Source organism: Chiloscyllium plagiosum, unplaced genomic scaffold (genome assembly GCF_037043375.1).
Source record: "Chiloscyllium plagiosum isolate Xiang-an unplaced genomic scaffold, Cpla_swu_hap1 HiC_scaffold_2, whole genome shotgun sequence".
Taxonomy (NCBI): Eukaryota; Metazoa; Chordata; class Chondrichthyes; order Orectolobiformes; family Hemiscylliidae; genus Chiloscyllium; species Chiloscyllium plagiosum.
The window spans coordinates 161,002,572-161,025,449 of NW_028270140.1; the positions used below are offsets into that span (position 1 = coordinate 161,002,572).

General features: G+C 45.1%; 2 protein-coding genes across 3 annotated transcripts in view; one reads left to right on the forward strand and one right to left on the reverse strand.

The window, feature by feature from the left end:
• LOC122558013 (ciliogenesis and planar polarity effector 1-like) overlaps window positions 1-22,878 on the forward strand; it is a 445,779-nt gene that overhangs the window by 58,989 nt on the left and 363,912 nt on the right. The window lies entirely within an intron of this gene.
• il7r (interleukin 7 receptor) overlaps window positions 1-22,878 on the reverse strand; it is a 55,311-nt gene that overhangs the window by 27,992 nt on the left and 4,441 nt on the right. For both annotated transcript variants that reach the window (XM_087975297.1, XM_087975292.1), the window contains exon 2: window positions 3,123-3,255. In XM_087975297.1, the coding sequence (XP_087831423.1) occupies window positions 3,123-3,255 (133 nt within the window). The remainder of the gene's footprint in view (window positions 1-3,122; window positions 3,256-22,878) is intronic.

The window sequence follows — 22,878 nt, forward strand, 5'->3', positions numbered from 1 at the left end:
CAATCCAGGGATTAGTCTAATAAATCATCTCGGAACTTCTCCGACACATTAACATCCTCCTGTACACAGTACTGCAGTTGCAGACTCCCCAATACCCTGTATGAGTGAACCCTCACCTCCCTGCTCTTATTTTCAATTCCCCCGACAATAAAACACAACATTCGATCTTTTCCTGATGACTTGCTGTCCCTGCATTCTAACCTCCTGTGATCCATGCACCAGGACACCCAGATCCTACTGTATCTCCCAGCCCTGCAACCTCTCACCGTTTAGATAATTTGGTTTGTTTTTATTCTGTCTGCTATATTTTAATTTCACACTTTCCCACATTATCCTCCATTTGCTCAATCTTTTCCCATGTATCGAACCTACCCATATCCCTTTGTGGGCTCCTTCACAGCCACATACCTTACTCCCCCCCCCCCCCCCCCCTCCCCCCCCCCTCCCCCCCGACACCATGAGCTTCGATTCTCAGTAATTATCTTTCAGGTAGCACCTCATCAAATGTCTCCTGAAAATGTAATCTATCCACTGGGTCCCCTTTATCTACAGCACACATTACTGCCTCAAAGAATTCCAATCAATTAGTTCCCTTTGACAAAACCATGGAGGCTCTGCCTGATTACCTTGGGCTTGCCCAATTGCCCTATTAGAACATCTTTAATCATAGCTTCCAACATTATCCCAAAACCAGACATTAAGCAAAATGAGCTGACATTTGGTTGGAGAGGGGCTCTCTGTCACAGTGTACCAAGAGGTTACTGTGTGCACTGGAATATTCCAGAGAGTCTGAGACAGACTTAAACCCACAGACACATGACTCTGAGCAGATGGAAACACCCAGAAACCAGTCCCTCAGTTGAGGAAGGGAAGGGCAGGACCTCTCTCCTTGTTTACACCCGACACGGGTTAACTGGCTTTCACTTGGAGATAAACATCTTTTTCTGCCACCCCCAGTGGAGGTAAATATCTCACACCATTACCCCCCAGTGGAGGTAAATATCTCCTGCCATTACCCTTTGGTGTAAATATCTCTCACCGTTACTCCATTTGGGGTAAATATCTCCCACCATTAACCCTTTTGGGGTAAATATCTTTCACCATTACCCATTTGGGGTAAATATCTCATTACCCCCAGTGGATGTAAAAATCTCCCATCATCAGCCCCGCTGGGGGTAAAATCTCTCATAATTACCCCATTGGGGTAAATATCTCCCTCCATTACCCCTTTGGTGTAAATACCTCTGACAATTACCCCAGTGGGGTAAATATCTCACCATTACACCTTTGGGGTAAATATCTCACACCATCTCCCCCAGTGGGGTAAATATGTCTCACCATTATCCCCAGTGGTGGTAAATATCTTTCACAATTACCCATTTAGTAAATATTTCCCACTATTACCCCTTTTGGAATAAATATCTCTTACCATTACCCTCAGTGAGGTAAATATCTCTCACCATTACCCACTTTGGGGTAAATATCTCTCACCATTACCTCTTTGGCATAGTCAGAGGTAAGGTGCTGGAAGATTGGAGGTTGGCTAACATGGTGCCCCTGTTTAAGAAGGGCGGTAAAGACAAGCCAGGGAACTATAGACCGGTGAGCCTGACCTCGGTGGTGGGCAAGTTGTTGGAGGGAATCCTGAGGGACAGGATGTACATGTATTTGGAAAGGCAAGGACTGATTCGGGATAGTCAACATGGCTTTGTGCGTGGGAAATCATATCTCACAAACTAGATTGAGTTTTTTGAAGAAGCAACAAAGAGGATTGATGAGGGCAGAGCGGTAGATGTGATCTATATGGACTTCAGTTCGACAAGGTTCCCCATGGGAGACTGATTAGCAAGGTTAGATCTCATGGAATACAGGGAGAACTAGCCATTTGGATACAGAACTGGCTCAAAGGTAGAAGACAGAGGGTGATGGTGGAGGGTTGTTTTTCAGACTGGAGGCCTGTGACCAGTGGAGTGTCACAAGGATCAGTGCTGGGTCCTCTACTTTTCATCATTTACATAAATGATTTGGATGCGAGCATAAGAGGTACAGTTAGTAAGTTTGCAGATGACACCAAAATTGGAGGTGTAGTGGACAGCGAAGAGGGTTACCTCAGATTACAACAGGATCCGGACCAGATGGGCCAATGGGCTGAGAAGTGGCAGATGGAGTTTAATTCAGATAAATGTGAGGTGCTGCATTTTGGGAAAGCAAATCTTAGCAGGACTTATACACTTAATGGTAAGGTCCTAGGGAGTGTTGCTGAACAAAGAGACCTTGGAGTGCAGGTTCATAGCTCCTTGAAAGTGGAGTCGCAGGTAGATAGGATAGTGAAGAAGGTGTTTGGTATACTTTCCTTTATTGGTCAGAGTATTGAGTACAGGAGTTGGGAGGTCATGTTGCGGCTGTACAGGACATTGGTCAGGCCACTGTTGGAATATTGTGTGCAATTCTGGTCTCCTTCCTATCGGAAAGATGTTGTGAAACTTGAAAGGGTTCAGAAAAGATTTACAAGGATGTTGCCAGGGTTGGAGGATCTGAGCTACAGGGAGAGGCTGAACAGGCTGGGACTGTTTTCCCTGGAGCATCGAAGGTTGAGGGGTGACCTTATAGAGATTTATAAAATCAGGAGGGGCATGGACAGACAAAGTCTTTTTCCTGGGGTGGGGGAGTCCAGAACTAGAGGGCATAGGTTTAGGGAGAGAGGGGAAAGATATAAAAGATACCTAAGGGGCAACGTTTTCACGCAGAGGGTGTTACGTGTATGGAATGAGCTGCCAGAGGATGTGGTGGAGACTGGTACAATTGCAACATTTAAGAGGCATTTGGCTGGGTATATGAATAGGAAGGGTTTGGAGGTATATGCGCCGGGTGTTAGCAGGTGGGACTAGATTGGGTTGGAATATCTGGTCGGCGTGGACAGGTTGGACCGAAGGGTCTGTTTCCATGCTGTACAACTCTATGTCTCTCCCACAATTACCTCCTGTGGGGTAAATATCTCTCTCCATTACCCCTTCGGGGTAAATATCTCTCATCATTACCCCAAGTAGGGATAAACATCTGTCACCATTACCCCTTTGGGGTACACATCTCTCACCATTTCCCCCTTTGTCGACATTGCTTGCCTGAAAGTGATGTTGAGTGTCTCGCTCTCAGTGATTGGTTCAATCAGTTCACAGATGATTCTGTCATTTGCAGCCTGATTGGTCAATTTGCTGAAGCAAGTGATCTTGGGGAGATCGGGCTCATCATCACCATCTGAAAAAAAAACACCAAATTTACTCTAAATGACACTGTGTTCGTAAGGAATCCCTGGGCAGAGTAGACCATAAGACATAGAAGTGGAAACATGGAATAGTGTAGGTTAGATGGGCTTCAGATTCGTATGACAGGGCGGTGCAACATCGAGGGCTGAAGGGCCTGTACTGCGCTGTGATGTTGTATGTTCTATGGAAGCAAGGCCATTCAGCCCATCGAGTCCACTCTGCCATTTAATCATGGCTGATGGGCATTTCAACTTCATTTACCTGCACTCTTCCCCGTAGCCCTTAATTCCTTGCGAGATCAAGAATTTATCAATCTCTGCCTTGAAGACATTTAACATCCCGGCCTCCACTGCGTTCTGTGGCAGTGAATTCCACAGGCCCACCACTCTCTGGCTGAAGAACTGTCTCCTCATTTCCGTTCTAATTTGACCCCCTCTAATTCTAAGCTGTGCCCACGGGTCCTAGTCTCCTCGCCTAACGGAAACAACCTCCCAGCGTCCACCCTTTCTGCACCATGCATTATCTTGTAAGTTTCTATTAGATCTCCCCTTAATCTTCTAAACTCTAATGAGTACAATCCCAGGGTCCTCAGCCGTTCCTCATCTGTTAGACCTGTCATTCCAGGGATCATCCGTGTGAATCTCCGCTGGACACGCTCCAGTGCCAGTATGTCCTTCCTGAGGTGTGGGGACCAAAACTGGACACAGTACTCCAAATGGGGCCTAACTAGAGCTTTATAAAGTCTCAGTAGCACATCGCTGCTTTTATATTCCAACCTTCTCGAGATAAATGACATTACATTTGCTTTCTGAACTCAGCCCGCAAGTCAACCTTTAGAGAATCCAGTACTAGCACTCCCAGATCCCTCTGTACTTTGCCTTTATGAATTTTCTCACCATTTAGAAAATAGTCCAGGCCTGTGTTCTTTTTTCCAAAGTGCAAGACCTCGCATTTGCTCACATTGAATTTCATCAGCCATTTCCTGGACCACTCTCCCAAACTGTCTAAATCTTTCTGCAGCCTCCCCACCTCCCTCGTATGTAACGAACCAGACTTTATAAAAGATCTTAAAGTAAGGGAACACTTAGGAGGCAGTGATCATAATATGGTAGAGTTCAGTCTGCAGTTTGAAAGAGAGAAGGCAAAATCGGATGTAATGGTGTTACAGTTAAACAAAGATAATTGTGAGGGCATGAGAGAGGAACTGACGAAAATAGACTGGAAGCAGAGCCTCATGGGGAAGACAGTAGAGCAAAAATGGCAGGGGTTTGTGGGTAAAATTGAGGACACAGTACAGAGGTTCATCCCCAAGAAGAGAAAGACTATCCGGGGAGGGATTAGACAGCCATGGCTGACAAAGGAAGTCAGGAAATCTATCAAAAGAAAAAGAGAGATCCTATAAAGTGACCAAGAGCACTGGGAAATCAGAAGATTGGGAAGGCTACAAAAACAAACAGAGGATAACAAAGAGAGAAATAAGGAAGGAGAGGATCCAATATGAAGGTAGGCTAGCCAGTAATATTAGAAATGATAGTAATCTATCACACAATACACTCATAAATTGAGAGGCATTATCTTAGCAACACACGAGAGTCCATTTCTTTGGTAAGAGGAGGACGGGGTGGGGGAGACACTCCAAGTGTTGTGTCTCAGGATTCAGCCACTGCACAAATATATACCCAGCAGTCTCTGCTCCTCATCATGGCCTCTCCCTCTGCTGCTCCTTTAAAAAGGGAGAGCGCCTCCCTCTCACCTCTTGACAACAGGAATCCCACAGGCTCCGCACTCTCTGGTTAAAGACATTTCTCCTCATCTCAGCCCCAAATGGCCAATCCCTTCAGTCAGTCGGTCAGTCAGTTCCCAGACAGTTCACTGGGTAAGCCCAACATCTCTGTCTCAGTCAACAAAATGTTTCACAGAAACATACAAAACAGGAACAGGAGTAGACCATTCGGCCCTTCGAGCCTGCTCTGCCATTCAATATGATCATGGCTAAACATCCTGTTTTCACTTTCTCCCCATACCCTTTAATCCCTTTATCCCCAAGAACTATATCTCCCTCCTTCTTGAAAACATTCAATGTTTTGGCCTCAACCACTTTTTGTGACAGTGAATCCCACAGGCTCCGCACTCTCTGGTTAAAGACATGTCTCCTCATCTCAGCCCCAAATGGCCAACCCCATATCCTTCGAGTGTGACCCCAGTACTGGACCCACGTGCCATCCAGACCATCCTTCCTGCATCTATCCTGTCCAGTCCTGTTAAAATCCCAGTGAATATAGTCCTCACCAATCCAGTTACTCTTCATATTGTCAGTCCTGCCATCCCAGGAATTAGTCTAGAAAGCCTTCAATAACTAGAACATGCTTCCTCAGATAAGGAGATGAAATGCAGATAATATTCACAGAATTATAGAATCCCTACAGTGCAAGAAGAGGAATTCAGCCCATTGGGTCAGCATTAACTCTCCAAAGAGTACCCCAACTCCCCCTCCCCATCCTATCTCTGTAATCCTGCATTTCCCATGGCAAACCCACCTTGCCTGCACATCCCTGGATATTACAGGACAATTCAGCATGGCCAATCCACCTAAAGTGCACATCTTTGGACTGTGGGGGGAAACCGGAGCACCTGGAGGAAACCCACACAGACACGGGGAGAGTGTGCAAACTCCACACAGACAGTCACCTGAGGGTCGAATTCCAAGTGAGGTCCTGTACAATTGCAGCAAGTTACCCCCTGTTTCTGACCTGGTGTCATTCAGCAGGGAAACCGACTCTTCAGTACACCTCATCTGCATCTGCCAGACATCGTCCCACCTGCCAGCATGTCATTCGCTTCCCTCTAAACCCTTCCTATTCATATACCCATCCAAAGGCCTTTTAAATGTTGTAACTGTACCAGCCTCCACCACATCCTCTGGCAGCTCATTCCATTCACATACCACCCTCTGTGTGAAAATGTTGCCCCATAGGTCTCTTTTATATCTTTCCCCTCTCACCCTAAACCTATGCCCTCCAGTGTTGGACTCCCATAACCTGGGAAAAAAGACTTTGTCTATTTACCCTATCCATGCCCCTCCTGATTTTATAAATTTCTACAGGGCCACCCCTCAATCTCTGACTCTCCAGGGAAACCAGCCCCAGCCTGTTCAGCCTCTCCCTGTAGCTCAAATCCTCCAACACTGGCAACATCCTCGTAAATCTTTTCTGAATCCTCTCAACTTTAACAACATCCTTCCTTACAGGAGGGAGACCAGAATTGTATTCAGTGTTCTAAAAGTGGCCTAACCAATGTCCTGTACAGCTGCAACATGACCTCCCAACTCCTGTACTCAATGCTCTGACCAATAAAGACAAGCATACCAAGTGCCTTCTTCACTATCCTGTATTCGAATCCTCTTGTTCCAAAGGCCAACATATCATTTTGCTCCTTCCCTGCCGGCCGGCCCTGCATGTTTACTCTCAGTGACTGGTGTACAAGGGCACCCAGACCTCAGCACACCTTCCCCTTCACCAGTTTAGATAGTAATCTGCCTTCCTGTTTTTGTTACCAAAGCGGATAATCTCACATTTATCTGCATTGTACTGCATCTGCCGTGCATTTTCCTACTCATTCAGCTTGTTGCAATTACCTACTAGCTCTATATGCTCCTCACACCTCACCCTCCCACCAAGTTTTGTGTCAATTGCAAATTTGGAGATATTATATTTTGTTCCTCATCTAAATCATTAACGTGTATGTTGTGAATAGCTGTAATCTAAGCACTGTTTCCTGAAATACCCCAGGAGTCACTGTTGCGTACCCTCTTTTGAGTTTTCTAACTATTTTTTTAAATTCACCCCTTGGTTTTCATATTGCCCTGGGCCTGTGACAACATTGAGTTCTGATTGTTGGTCACAAGCTTTCTTTTTATGTCCTGTCTTACCCAGTAGTCTCCTCAACATCCAAGCTCTGAATCTGACCATCGCACCCTTTCTCTTTGTGGGAACACAGTTCCTGTGAACCTCTTGAATAAATCCCTCTGCTCTGACACTGATGTACCTCCAAATTGTTACTTCTAGTCCACTTTTGCTAAATTTGGCTTCTGTTCATACTTGGCTTGTGGCATTTCCTGGCTCCGTGGGAATGGCACTGAGCCACTGATCCTGAGGCGAAACAGCGAGTGAGGGAGTGAGAAAGGGAGACACTGGCCAATGAGGGTGAGAGTGGAGTGGATGGAGGGTAGGGAGGGAGATCTGGAAGTCCTAGTGGTCAGCTCAGGGAGTCTGAGGCCTCAGATCTGGGGGTCATGGTTGGGCTGGGATGTTTGACTCTGGATCAGTGGGAGTTGCTGGTCTAGAGAAATTCAGTATTGGAGCAAAGGAGAAGTACTTTCTCACACTCTGGAGCTTGTACAGGTTAGTCACATCAGGGCAGATCAGTAACCCATCTCTGTACTCCAAGCTTTGCACCCTATCCCAAATTAGAATCTATTTGTCCTGAAATAAAACTAACAATCAATTAAACATTAATCACTATCTGAGTAAGACAGACTCAGAGCTGAAAATGTGTTGCTGGAAAAGGGCAGCAGATCAGGCAGCATCCAAGGAGCAGGAGAATCGACATTTCGGGCATGAGCCCTTCTTCAGGAATGAGGAAAGTGTGTCCAGCAGGCTAAGATAAAAGGTAGGGAGGAGGGACTTGGGGGAGGGGCGTCGGAAATGTGATAGGTGGAAGAAGGTTAAGGTGAGCATGATAAGGTGAGGGTGATGGACCGGAGTGGGGCGAGGGTGGAGAGGTCAGGAAGAAGATTGCAGGTTAGGAAGGTGGTGCCGAGACTCCTCCCTCCCATTCCTAGACCTCTCCATTTCTATATCGGGTGACTGAATCAACATGGAAGCGCACACCCTAAGACAGACCCAGGCCTACATTACCTTAGTGTAGCAAAGTCTTCCCTAATTCCCTCCTGGGACGTCTCAATCAAATGTTCACCAAATGCTGACTCCCCAGCTGTGTCTCTCTATTGCTGTGTCTCTCTATTGCTGTATCTCTTTATTGCTGTGTCTCTCTATTGTTGTGTCTCTCTATTGCTATGTCTCTCTATTGTTGTGTCTCTCTATTGTTGTGTCTCTCTATTGTTGTGTCTCTCTATTGTTGTGTCTCTCTATTATTGTGTCTCTCTATTGCTGTGTCTCTCTATTGTTGTGTCTCTATTGTTGTGTCTCTCTATTGCTGCTTCTCTCTATTGTTGCGTCTCTCTATTGTTGTGTCTCTCTATTGTTGCGTCTCTCTATTGTTGTGTCTCTCTATTGTTGTGTCTCTCTATTGTTGTGTCTCTCTATTGTTGCGTCTCTCTATTGTTGTGTCTCTCTATTGTTGTGTCTCTCTATTGTTGGGTCTCTCTATTGTTGCGTATCTCTATTGTTGCGTCTCTCTATTGTTGTGTCTCTCTATTGTTGCGTCTCTCTATTGTTGTGTCTCTCTATTGTTGTGTCTCTCTATTGTTGTGTCTCTCTATTGTTGTGTCTCTCTATTGCTGCTTCTCTCTATTGTTGCGTCTCTCTATTGTTGTGTCTCTCTATTGTTGCGTCTCTCTATTGCTGTGTCTCTCTATTGCTGCGTCTCTCTATTGTTGCGTCTCTCTATTGTTGTGTCTCTCTATTGTTGTGTCTCTCTATTGTTGCGTCTCTCTATTGTTGCGTCTCTCTATTGTTGCGTCTCTCTATTGTTGCGTCTCTCTATTGTTGCGTCTCTCTATTGTTGCGTCTCTCTATTGTTGCGTCTCCCTATTGTTGTGTCTCTCTATTGCTGTGTCTCTCTATTGGTGTGTCTCTCTATTTCTGTGTCTCTCTATTGTTGTGTCTCTCTATTGCTGTGTCTCTCTATTGTTGTGTCTCTCTATTGTTGTGTCTCTCTATTGTTGCGTCTCTCTATTGCTGTGTCTCTCTATTGCTGTGTCTCTCTATTGCTGTGTCTCTCTATTGCTGTGTCTCTCTATTGCTGTGTCTCTCTATTGTTGTGTCTCTCTATTGTTGTGTCTCTCTATTGTTGCGTCTCTCTATTGTTGCGTCTCTCTATTGTTGCGTCTCTCTATTGTTGCGTCTCTCTATTGTTGCGTCTCTCTATTGTTGCGTCTCTCTATTGTTGCGTCTCTCTATTGTTGCATCTCTCTATTGTTGCGTCTCTCTATTGTTGCGTCTCTCTATTGTTGCGTCTCTCTATTGTTGCGTCTCTCTATTGTTGCGTCTCTCTATTGTTGCGTCTCTCTATTGCTGCGTCTCTCTATTGTTGCGTCTCTCTATTGCTGTGTCTCTCTATTGTTGCGTCTCTCTATTGCTGTGTCTCTCTATTGTTGCGTCTCTCTATTGCTGTGTCTCTCTATTGTTGTGTCTCTCTATTGTTGCGTCTCTCTATTGCTGTGTCTCTCTATTGTTGCGTCTCTCTATTGTTGCGTCTCTCTATTGTTGCGTCTCTCTATTGTTGCGTCTCTCTATTGTTGCGTCTCTCTATTGTTGTGTCTCTCTATTGTTGCGTCTCTCTATTGTTGCGTCTCTCTATTGTTGCGTCTCTCTATTGTTGCGTCTCTCTATTGTTGCGTCTCTCTATTGTTGCGTCTCTCTATTGTTGCGTCTCTCTATTGTTGCGTCTCTCTATTGTTGCGTCTCTATTGTTGCGTCTCTCTATTGTTGCGTCTCTCTATTGTTGCGTCTCTCTATTGTTGCGTCTCTCTATTGTTGTGTCTCTCTATTGTTGCGTCTCTCTATTGTTGCGTCTCTCTATTGTTGCGTCTCTCTATTGTTGCGTCTCTCTATTGTTGCGTCTCTCTATTGTTGCGTCTCTCTATTGTTGCGTCTCTCTATTGTTGCGTCTCTCTATTGCTGTGTCTCTCTATTGTTGCGTCTCTCTATTGCTGTGTCTCTCTATTGTTGCGTCTCTCTATTGTTGCGTCTCTCTATTGTTGCGTCTCTCTATTGTTGCGTCTCTCTATTGCGTCTCTCTATTGCTGTGTCTCTCTATTGTTGTGTCTCTCTATTGTTGCGTCTCTCTATTGCTGTGTCTCTCTATTGTTGCGTCTCTCTATTGTTGCGTCTCTCTATTGTTGCGTCTCTCTATTGTTGTGTCTCTCTATTGTTGTGTCTCTCTATTGCTGTGTCTCTCTATTGTAGCGTCTCTCTATTGTTGCGTCTCTCTATTGTTGCGTCTCTCTATTGTTGTGTCTCTCTATTGTTGTGTCTCTCTATTGTTGCGTCTCTCTATTGTTGCGTCTCTCTATTGTTGTGTCTCTCTATTGTTGCGTCTCTCTATTGTTGCGTCTCTCTATTGTTGCGTCTCTCTATTGCTGTGTCTCTCTATTGTTGTGTCTCTCTATTGTTGCGTCTCTCTATTGCTGTGTCTCTCTATTGTTGCGTCTCTCTATTGTTGCGTCTCTCTATTGTTGCGTCTCTCTATTGTTGTGTCTCTCTATTGTTGTGTCTCTCTATTGCTGTGTCTCTCTATTGTTGTGTCTCTCTATTGTTGTGTCTCTCTATTGTTGTGTCTCTCTATTGTTGTGTCTCTCTATTGTTGTGTCTCTCTATTGTTGCGTCTCTCTATTGTTGTGTCTCTCTATTGTTGCGTCTCTCTATTGTTGTGTCTCTCTATTGTTGCGTCTCTCTATTGCTGTGTCTCTCTATTGTTGTGTCTCTCTATTGTTGCGTCTCTCTATTGCTGTGTCTCTCTATTGTTGCGTCTCTCTATTGTTGCGTCTCTCTATTGTTGCGTCTCTCTATTGCTGTGTCTCTCTATTGTTGTGTCTCTCTATTGTTGCGTCTCTCTATTGCTGTGTCTCTCTATTGCTGCGTCTCTCTATTGTTGCGTCTCTCTATTGTTGCGTCTCTCTATTGTTGCGTCTCTCTATTGTTGTGTCTCTCTATTGCTGTGTCTCTCTATTGTTGCGTCTCTCTATTGTTGTGTCTCTCTATTGCTGTGTCTCTCTATTGTTGCGTCTCTCTATTGCTGTGTCTCTCTATTGTTGTGTCTCTCTATTGTTGTGTCTCTCTATTGTTGTGTCTCTCTATTGTTGCGTCTCTCTATTGTTGCGTCTCTCTATTGTTGTGTCTCTCTATTGTTGTGTCTCTCTATTGTTGTGACTCTCTATTGTTGCGTCTCTCTATTGCTGTGTCTCTCTATTGTTGTGTCTCTCTATTGTTGTGTCTCTCTATTGTTGTGTCTCTCTATTGTTGCGTCTCTCTATTGTTGCGTCTCTCTATTGTTGTGTCTCTCTATTGTTGTGTCTCTCTATTGTTGTGACTCTCTATTGTTGCGTCTCTCTATTGTTGCGTCTCTCTATTGTTGCGTCTCTCTATTGTTGTGTCTCTCTATTGTTGTGTCTCTCTATTATTGTGTCTCTCTATTGCTGTGTCTCTCTATTGTTGTGTCTCTATTGTTGTGTCTCTCTATTGCTGCTTCTCTCTATTGTTGCGTCTCTCTATTGTTGTGTCTCTCTATTGTTGCGTCTCTCTATTGTTGTGTCTCTCTATTGTTGTGTCTCTCTATTGTTGTGTCTCTCTATTGTTGCGTCTCTCTATTGTTGTGTCTCTCTATTGTTGTGTCTCTCTATTGTTGGGTCTCTCTATTGTTGCGTATCTCTATTGTTGCGTCTCTCTATTGTTGTGTCTCTCTATTGTTGCGTCTCTCTATTGTTGTGTCTCTCTATTGTTGTGTCTCTCTATTGTTGTGTCTCTCTATTGTTGTGTCTCTCTATTGCTGCTTCTCTCTATTGTTGCGTCTCTCTATTGTTGTGTCTCTCTATTGTTGCGTCTCTCTATTGCTGTGTCTCTCTATTGCTGCGTCTCTCTATTGTTGCGTCTCTCTATTGTTGTGTCTCTCTATTGTTGTGTCTCTCTATTGTTGCGTCTCTCTATTGTTGCGTCTCTCTATTGTTGCGTCTCTCTATTGTTGCGTCTCTCTATTGTTGCGTCTCTCTATTGTTGCGTCTCTCTATTGTTGCGTCTCCCTATTGTTGTGTCTCTCTATTGCTGTGTCTCTCTATTGGTGTGTCTCTCTATTTCTGTGTCTCTCTATTGTTGTGTCTCTCTATTGCTGTGTCTCTCTATTGTTGTGTCTCTCTATTGTTGTGTCTCTCTATTGTTGCGTCTCTCTATTGCTGTGTCTCTCTATTGCTGTGTCTCTCTATTGCTGTGTCTCTCTATTGCTGTGTCTCTCTATTGCTGTGTCTCTCTATTGTTGTGTCTCTCTATTGTTGTGTCTCTCTATTGTTGCGTCTCTCTATTGTTGCGTCTCTCTATTGTTGCGTCTCTCTATTGTTGCGTCTCTCTATTGTTGCGTCTCTCTATTGTTGCGTCTCTCTATTGTTGCGTCTCTCTATTGTTGCATCTCTCTATTGTTGCGTCTCTCTATTGTTGCGTCTCTCTATTGTTGCGTCTCTCTATTGTTGCGTCTCTCTATTGTTGCGTCTCTCTATTGTTGCGTCTCTCTATTGCTGCGTCTCTCTATTGTTGCGTCTCTCTATTGCTGTGTCTCTCTATTGTTGCGTCTCTCTATTGCTGTGTCTCTCTATTGTTGCGTCTCTCTATTGCTGTGTCTCTCTATTGTTGTGTCTCTCTATTGTTGCGTCTCTCTATTGCTGTGTCTCTCTATTGTTGCGTCTCTCTATTGTTGCGTCTCTCTATTGTTGCGTCTCTCTATTGTTGCGTCTCTCTATTGTTGCGTCTCTCTATTGTTGTGTCTCTCTATTGTTGCGTCTCTCTATTGTTGCGTCTCTCTATTGTTGCGTCTCTCTATTGTTGCGTCTCTCTATTGTTGCGTCTCTCTATTGTTGCGTCTCTCTATTGTTGCGTCTCTCTATTGTTGCGTCTCTCTATTGTTGCGTCTCTATTGTTGCGTCTCTCTATTGTTGCGTCTCTCTATTGTTGCGTCTCTCTATTGTTGCGTCTCTCTATTGTTGTGTCTCTCTATTGTTGCGTCTCTCTATTGTTGCGTCTCTCTATTGTTGCGTCTCTCTATTGTTGCGTCTCTCTATTGTTGCGTCTCTCTATTGTTGCGTCTCTCTATTGTTGCGTCTCTCTATTGTTGCGTCTCTCTATTGCTGTGTCTCTCTATTGTTGCGTCTCTCTATTGCTGTGTCTCTCTATTGTTGCGTCTCTCTATTGTTGCGTCTCTCTATTGTTGCGTCTCTCTATTGTTGCGTCTCTCTATTGCGTCTCTCTATTGCTGTGTCTCTCTATTGTTGTGTCTCTCTATTGTTGCGTCTCTCTATTGCTGTGTCTCTCTATTGTTGCGTCTCTCTATTGTTGCGTCTCTCTATTGTTGCGTCTCTCTATTGTTGTGTCTCTCTATTGTTGTGTCTCTCTATTGCTGTGTCTCTCTATTGTAGCGTCTCTCTATTGTTGCGTCTCTCTATTGTTGCGTCTCTCTATTGTTGTGTCTCTCTATTGTTGTGTCTCTCTATTGTTGCGTCTCTCTATTGTTGCGTCTCTCTATTGTTGTGTCTCTCTATTGTTGCGTCTCTCTATTGTTGCGTCTCTCTATTGTTGCGTCTCTCTATTGCTGTGTCTCTCTATTGTTGTGTCTCTCTATTGTTGCGTCTCTCTATTGCTGTGTCTCTCTATTGTTGCGTCTCTCTATTGTTGCGTCTCTCTATTGTTGCGTCTCTCTATTGTTGTGTCTCTCTATTGTTGTGTCTCTCTATTGCTGTGTCTCTCTATTGTTGTGTCTCTCTATTGTTGTGTCTCTCTATTGTTGTGTCTCTCTATTGTTGTGTCTCTCTATTGTTGTGTCTCTCTATTGTTGCGTCTCTCTATTGTTGTGTCTCTCTATTGTTGCGTCTCTCTATTGTTGTGTCTCTCTATTGTTGCGTCTCTCTATTGCTGTGTCTCTCTATTGTTGTGTCTCTCTATTGTTGCGTCTCTCTATTGCTGTGTCTCTCTATTGTTGCGTCTCTCTATTGTTGCGTCTCTCTATTGTTGCGTCTCTCTATTGCTGTGTCTCTCTATTGTTGTGTCTCTCTATTGTTGCGTCTCTCTATTGCTGTGTCTCTCTATTGCTGCGTCTCTCTATTGTTGCGTCTCTCTATTGTTGCGTCTCTCTATTGTTGCGTCTCTCTATTGTTGCGTCTCTCTATTGTTGCGTCTCTCTATTGTTGTGTCTCTCTATTGTTGCGTCTCTCTATTGTTGCGTCTCTCTATTGTTGCGTCTCTCTATTGTTGTGTCTCTCTATTGTTGCGTCTCTCTATTGCTGTGTCTCTCTATTGTTGTGTCTCTCTATTGTTGTGTCTCTCTATTGTTGCGTCTCTCTATTGTTGCGTCTCTCTATTGTTGCGTCTCTCTATTGTTGCGTCTCTCTATTGTTGTGTCTCTCTATTGTTGTGTCTCTCTATTGTTGCGTCTCTCTATTGTTGCGTCTCTCTATTGTTGTGTCTCTCTATTGTTGTGTCTCTCTATTGTTGTGACTCTCTATTGTTGCGTCTCTCTATTGTTGCGTCTCTCTATTGTTGCGTCTCTCTATTGTTGTGTCTCTCTATTGCTGTGTCTCTCTATTGTTGCGTCTCTCTATTGTTGTGTCTCTCTATTGCTGTGTCTCTCTATTGTTGCGTCTCTCTATTGCTGTGTCTCTCTATTGTTGTGTCTCTCTATTGTTGTGTCTCTCTATTGTTGTGTCTCTCTATTGTTGCGTCTCTCTATTGTTGCGTCTCTCTATTGTTGTGTCTCTCTATTGTTGTGTCTCTCTATTGTTGTGACTCTCTATTGTTGCGTCTCTCTATTGTTGCGTCTCTCTATTGTTGCGTCTCTCTATTGTTGTGTCTCTCTATTGCTGTGTCTCTCTATTGTTGCGTCTCTCTATTGTTGTGTCTCTCTATTGTTGTGTCTCTCTATTGCTGTGTCTCTCTATTGTTGCGTCTCTCTATTGCTGTGTCTCTCTATTGTTGTGTCTCTCTATTGTTGTGTCTCTCTATTGTTGTGTCTCTCTATTGCTGCGTCTCTCTATTGTTGTGTCTCTCTATTGTTGTGTCTCTCTATTGTTGTGTCTCTCTATTGTTGTGTCTCTCTATTGCTGCGTCTCTCTATTGTTGTGTCTCTCTATTGCTGTGTCTCTCTATTGTTGCGTCTCTCTATTGCTGTGTCTCTCTATTGCTGCGTCTCTCTATTGTTGTGTCTCTCTATTGCTGTGTCTCTCTATTGTTGTGTCTCTCTATTGTTGTGTCTCTCTATTGTTGTGTCTCTCTATTGCTGTGTCTCTCTATTGTTGTGTCTCTCTATTGCTGTGTCTCTCTATTGTTGTGTCTCTCTATTGTTGTGTCTCTCTATTGTTGCGTCTCTCTATTGTTGCGTCTCTCTATTGTTGCGTCTCTCTATTGTTGCGTCTCTCTATTGCTGTGTGTCTCTATTGTTGTGTCTCTCTATTGTTGTGTCTCTCTATTGTTGCGTCTCTCTATTGTTGTGTCTCTCTATTGCTGTGTCTCTCTATTGTTGCGTCTCTCTATTGTTGCGTCTCTCTATTGCTGTGTCTCTCTATTGTTGTGTCTCTCTATTGTTGTGTCTCTCTATTGCTGCGTCTCTCTATTGTTGTGTCTCCCTATTGTTGTGTCTCTCTATTGCTGTGTCTCTCTATTGTTGTGTCTCTCTATTGTTGTGTCTCTCTATTGTTGTGTCTCCCTATTGCTGTGTCTCTCTATTGCTGTGTCTCTCTATTGTTGTGTCTCTCTATTGTTGTGTCTCTCTATTGTTGTGTCTCTCTATTGTTGTGTCTCCCTATTGCTGTGTCTCTCTATTGCTGTGTCTCTCTATTGTTGTGTCTCTCTATTGTTGTGTCTCTCTATTGTTGTGTCTCTCTATTGTTGCGTCTCTCTATTGTTGTGTCTCTCTATTGTTGTGTCTCTCTATTGTTGTGTCTCTCTATTGTTGTGTCTCTCTATTTTTGTGTCTCTCTATTGCTGTGTCTCTCTATTGTTGCGTCTCTCTATTGTTGCGTCTCTCTATTGTTGTGTCTCTATTGTTGTGTCTCTCTATTGTTGTGTCTCTCTATTGTTGCGTCTCTCTATTGTTGTGTCTCTCTATTGCTGTGTCTCTCTATTGCTGTGTCTCTCTATTGTTGTGTCTCTCTATTGTTGTGTCTCTCTATTGCTGTGTCTCTCTATTGCTGTGTCTCTCTATTGTTGTGTCTCTCTATTGCTGTGTCTCTCTATTGTTGTGTCTCTCTATTGTTGTGTCTCTCTATTGTTGCGTCTCTCTATTGTTGCGTCTCTCTATTGCTGTGTCTCTCTATTGTTGCGTCTCTCTATTGTTGCGTCTCTCTATTGTTGCCTCTCTCTATTGTTGCGTCTCTCTATTGTTGCGTCTCTCTATTGCTGTGTCTCTCTATTGTTGTGTCTCTCTATTGCTGTGTCTCTCTATTGTTGTGTCTCTCTATTGTTGTGTCTCTCTATTGTTGTGTCTCTCTGTTCATCCATTTGTCGCCATGAAGCTCTTCAACAATTTAATTAATTTATTCCATTAAATCTCCTTAACTCCATGTGTCCTGTGTAACCAAGCCTTGGAATTTAACCCTTGCAGTCCTGGGTGTCTTGGGTGAATTTAAACTGCACCCTCTCCAAGTGTGGGATAAACAGCTAAAATCTGACAAATTCCTCAATACAAGCAAAATCCTGCCGATACTGGAAATCAGAAACAAACACAGAATGTGCTGGAGAAACTCAGCAGATCTGGCAGTGTCTGTGGAGAGGAAAACAGAGTTAACTTTGTGAGGCTGGTAAACGTCTTCAGAAGAGGAGCTCACAGAAATTGGACCTGCTGCGTTTTTCCGGCATGTTCTGCAATGATGATAAATGTTCTCTCGTATTGCGGTCCCTAAAGCTGGAGTTCTGATTGGGCAGTTAAGTTGTACACAAAAAATAAAGAACGATCCAGCTCAGGAACAGGCCCTTCGGCCCTCCAAGCCTGCGCTGATACGTTTTGCCCTTCCACACTAAACCTGTCTTCCCTTACAGGATCCGTATCCCTCTATTCCCTTTCCTCTGCCTGTATTTATCCAGGTGTTGCTTAATGTTGCTAATGTGTCTACTTCCACCACCTCCTTAGGCAGCTCCTTTTGTCTCTCACATCTCTTTTCAACTCCCCCCCCCCCTCTGTACCTTAACCTGTGTCCCTGAGTAATAGTCCGCTCCATCCTGGGTAAAAGCCTCGTACTTCCCACACTATCCATGCCATTCACAATTTTATAAACTTCTGTCAGGTCGCCCCTCGAACTGTGTTCCAGTGAAAACCAACCCAGTCTATCCAACCTTCCTTCATCGCTAAAATCCCCCCATGCCAGTCAACATCCTGGGAAACCTTTTCTCTCCAAAACATTCACATCCTTCAGGTAGTGTGGTTGCAGAACTGTATGCAATATTCCAAGTCTGACCAAACTAAAGTTCTATAAAGCTGCAGCATAACTTGTCCAAACTTATTCTCAATGCCCCCTCCAATGAAGGCAAACATGCCATAGGCCTTTTTCACTAGCTTATCTGCCTGCACTGCCACCTTCGGTGATCTGTGGTCCTGCACACCCAGACCCCCCTGCACAGCAATACTCCAAAGGGTTCTGCCATTCACTGTATAATTCCCACCTGTACCTGACCTTCCAAAATGCATCACCTCACACTTGTCCGGATTAGACTCCATCTGCCATCTTTCTGCCCATGCCTCCAACTGATCGATATCCTGCTGTGTCCTCTGACAATCCACCTCACCATCCACATCAGCACCAATCTTTGTATTGTCCACAAACACACTAATTAGTTCCCTGATACCATGTGACTTCACCTTTTGTACCAGTCTGCCATGAAGTCCATGTAGACAACATCAGCTGCTTTTCCCTCATCAATCATCTTCTTCACTTCCTCAAAAAACTCAATCAAGTTAGTGAGGCACAATCTTCCCCTGCACAAAACCAGATTCTGGATCAGTGGTGCTGGAAGAGCACAGCAGGTCAGGCAGCATCCGAGGAGCTTCGAAATTGAAGTTTCGGGCAAAAGCCCTTCATCAGGAATAAAACCATGCTGTCTATCACTAATAGGTCCATTTGCTTCCAAATGCATCTGGATCTTGTCCCTGAGAACCTTTTCCAATAATTTATCTACCACTGACGTGAGACTCACAGGCTTATAATTTCCTGCATTCTCCCTGCTATCCTTCTTAAACAATGGGACAACATTGGCTATTCTCCAGTCATCTGGGACATTGCCTGTGGCCAAAGAGGATACAAAGATGTGTGTCAATGCTCCAGAAATTTGTTCTCTTGCCTTCCTCAATAATCTGGGATAGATCTCATCAGGACCTAGGGACTTAGCTACATTAATAGTTTTTAAGACACGTACCACTTCCTTCTTTTTAATAGCAACTTGGCTTAGAAACGCAACACTCCTTTCCCTGAGATTATCCTCCACCAATTCCTTCTCTTTGGTGAATACCAACACAAAGTATTCCTTTAGAACCTCACCCCCCTCTTCTGGCTCCACACATAGATTCCCTCCTTTGTCCTTGAGTCGGCCAGCCCTTTCCCTGGCTACCCTCTTGCTTTTTATATCTGTATAAAAAGCCTTGGGATTCTCCTTAATCCTGTTTACTCATGGTTTTTCATGCCTCCTGTTAGCCCTTCTAATTCCTTGTTTAAGTTTGTTCCTACTTTCCTTATATACTTCAAGGGCTTCAGCAGTTCCCATCCGCCCAGACCTAATGAATGTTTCCTTTTTCATTCCGACCAAGGTCATAACGTCCCTGGTCACCTAAGGTTCATGTAACTTCCCTTACCTCTCCTTCATTCTCACGGGAACGTGCTGCTCCCGAACTCTTATCAACTGCTGTTTGAAATACTCCCCAATGTCTGATATAGATTTACCCTCAAACAACAGCCTGTAATAAAATTCTCCAGTTCCTGCCCAATATTGTTTCAGTTTTCCTTCCTCCAGTTTAACACCATCACCCGAGGGAAGCTGTTATCCTTATCCCTGAGTATGTTAAAACTCACATAATTATGGTCACTACTTCAGAAATGCTCCTCCACTGATCTTGCTGGGCCTATTTCCCAAAACCAGGTGCAGTATTACTCCTTCCCTCATTGGACTGTTTAGGTTTTGTGTCCAGAGGCCCTCCTGAATGGTCTTTACAAGTTCTGCCCCATGCCAAGCCCCAGCACATAGTGAGTCCCAGTCACTGTGGGGGGAGGTAAAATCACCCACCACAACAACCCAGCTGTTCTTACCAAAATCTGTCTACATCGTCTCCCCTCTACTTCCTGCTGGCTGTTGAGAGGCCTGTGGTATTGTAATTTCACCTTTCCCATTCCTGAGTTCTACCCATACTGCCCCACCGCACGAGCCCTCTGATGTATCCTCCCTCAGTACAGCAGTGAGGTAGTCCGTTACCAGCCATGCAACTCTCTCACTCTTTTCCCTCCTTTTCTATCACACCTGAAACATCAAAATCCTGGCACATTCAGCTGCCAGTGCTGTCCCTCTTTCAGCCAAGTCTCTGGAATCTCAGAGCTGGAAATCTTTCAACAAAGAAACCTGAGTGTCATCTGATCAAAGAGAAAATAAAGGGGAAAAAAACCCCACCCTTTCTAATTCCATTATTTAGTCTTTGGGATCTTTCTCTGTACATTTTGATGACATTGTAAGAATAGTGCTGGAGAGAATCCCTTTTCTGTGCAGAGTGGGTGATTTCACATCTGTCGATGTGAGAACACATTAGTCACAGATTCTGCACCTTCATTGAATCTCTTTATGATTTGGTGTTTCTGCCCACACTGTTCCTGAGTGTATCAGCAGCAAATGTGTGGGTTCGCATTCTATTTAGGACAGCACGGTGGCTCAGTGTTTAGCACTGCTGCCTCACAGCGCTAGGGACATGGGTTCGATTCCAGCCTTGGGTGACTGTCTGTGTGGAGTTTGCACATTCTCCCTGTGTCTGCGTGGGTTTCCTCCCACAGTCCAAAGATGTGCAGGCCAGGTGAATTGGCCATGGGAAATTGCCCACAGTGTTAGGTGCATTAGTCAGAGGGGAATGGGTCTGGGTGGGTTACTCTTCGGAGGGTCGGTGTGGACTGGTTGGGCCAAAGGGCCTGTTTCCACACTGTAGGGAATCTAATTGAAAAAAAATGTAACCTTCAGGGTTGTTCATGAATACCGTGAGACCCAGCATCGATCCTCACAAGACGCAACCATTTACTTCCTGCCCATTCCTCCATCTGTCTCCTGCCTGCAGCCTCTTGACAAACCACAGAGAGTAGGAGAAAGTGTGTCCCAAACAACCCCTCAGTGATGGCCTGCCATTCGATGAGATCACAGTGGGTCTGATGTGGTATCTGCTCCATTCTCGAAAGGCCTGCTCCTGGATTGACCCTTTGGGCTCACTTTCTGGATTAGTGGTGCTGGAAAAGCACAGCAGGTCAGGCAGCATCCGAGGAGCAGCGAAATCGACGTTTCGGGCATCAGGAATAAAGGCAGAGAGCCTGAAGCGTGGAGAGATAAGCTAGAGGAGGGTGGGGGTGGGGATAGAGTAGCATAGAGGACAATAGGTGAGTGGGGGAGGGGATGAAGGTGATAGGTCAGGGAGGAGGGTGGAGTGGATAGGTGGAAAAGGAGCTGGGCAGGTCGGACAAGTCATGGGGACAGTGCTGAGCTGGAAGTTTGGAACTAGGGTGAGGTGGGGGGAAGGGGAAATGAGGAAACTGTTGAAGCCCACATTGATGCCCTGGGGTTGAAGTGTTCCGAGGCGGAAGATGAGGCGTTCTTCCTCCATGCGTCTGGTGGTGAGGGAGCGGCGGTGAAGGAGGCCCAGGACCTCCATGTCCTCGGCAGAGTGGGAGGGGGAGTTGAAATGTTGGGCCACGGGCGGTGTGGTTGATTGGTGCGGGTGTCCCGGAGATGTTCCCTAAAGCGCTCTGCTAGGAGGCGCCCAGTCTCCCCAATGTAGAGGAGACCGCATCGGGAGCAATGGATACAATAAATGATATTGGTGGATGTAGAGGTAAAACTTTGATGGATGTGGAAGGCTCCTTTAGGGCCTTGGATAGAGGTGAGGGAGGAGGTGTGGGCGCAGGTTTTACAGTTCCTGGGTGGCAGGGGAAAGTGCCAGGATGGGAGGGTGGGTCGTAGGTGGGGGGCGGGGGGGGGGGGGGGGGGGCCGTGGACCTGACCAGGTAGTCACGGAGGGAACGGTCTTTGCGGAAGGCGGAAAGGGGCGGGGAGGGAAATATATCCCAGGTGGTGGGGTCTGTTTGGAGGTGGCGGAAATGTCGGCGGATGATTTGGTTTATGCGAAGGTTGGTAGGGTGGAAGGTGAGTACCAGGGGCGTTCTGTCCTTGTTACGGTTGGAGGGGTTGGGTCTGAGGGCGGAGGTGCGGGATGTGGATGAGATGCGTTGGAGGGCACCTTTAACCACGTGGGAAGGGAAATTGCGGTCTCTAAAGAAGGAGGCCATCTGGTGTGTTCTGTGATGGAACTGGTCCTCCTGGGAGCAGATATGGCGGAGGCGGAGAAATTGGGAATACGGGATGGCATTTTTGCAAGAGGTAGGGTGGGAAGAGGTGTAATCCAGGTAGCTGTGCTCACTGTTTCAATCCTGACCAATCAGGGATCTTCAGTTTCATCAGCTGCATCTTCAGGGAACAGTCTCTCAGGAGAGATTTTCTCAAAGATCATCAGGAAATCCACATTAATAACCTCGACCCAACCATCTTCAGCTGCTTCAGAAAATCTCCATCATAAGGTCAGAAGTGGGGGTGTTCTCTGATGATTACACAATGTTCAATACCATTCGTGACTCCTCAGATACTGAAACAGTCCGTGTTCAAATGCAACAAGATCTGGACAATACCCAGTCGTGGGCTGACAAGTCGTAAGTAACATTCGCGCCACAGAAAAGCCAATTAATGACCATCACCAACAAGAGACACCACAATCACTGCCCCTTGAGAGTCAATGCTGGCACCATCACTAAATCTCCACATCTTAAGATTTAAGAAATGCTTTGTCTTCTTGCTTCTCCAGTTACAGTGAGTACATACACACAATAGTCCTGTTAGAATCTCTCTCTGCTCCTGCTCTATCCAAGGCCCTCTGAAGCCTCCTCCCAACTTGACACCCCCCCACCCCACCTTCTGTAATAGCATCATCACACACAGACTGATTCCACTGAGAGAACGAGAGAGAGAGAGATCGGAGGAAGAGAGAGAGAGAGAGATCGGAGGAAGAGAGACCAACAGAAAGAGAAAGACTGGGAGAGAGAGGGGGGAGATTCTGATGGAGAGAAAGGGATCAAAAGACAAAACAAAAGAGAGATGGTGAAAGACGCCAGTGCGGAGATGGAAAAGTTGAGTGAGATAAAAATAGATAAATAAGCAGTGAACAGAGAGAGATCATTGAGATAGATAGACAGAGAGAGAGAGAGAGAGATACAGAAAAACAAAGAACAACAGAGAGAAGCAAATCATGGAACACAGAACAGTCTAGTACAGGAACAGGCCCTTCGGCCCACCATGTCTGTGCTGACCATGAGGTCATTCCAAACTAATCCCATCAGCCTGCACATGGCCATATCCCTCTGGTTCACTGACTGCTCATGTGTCTGTCCAAATGTCTCTTAAACGTT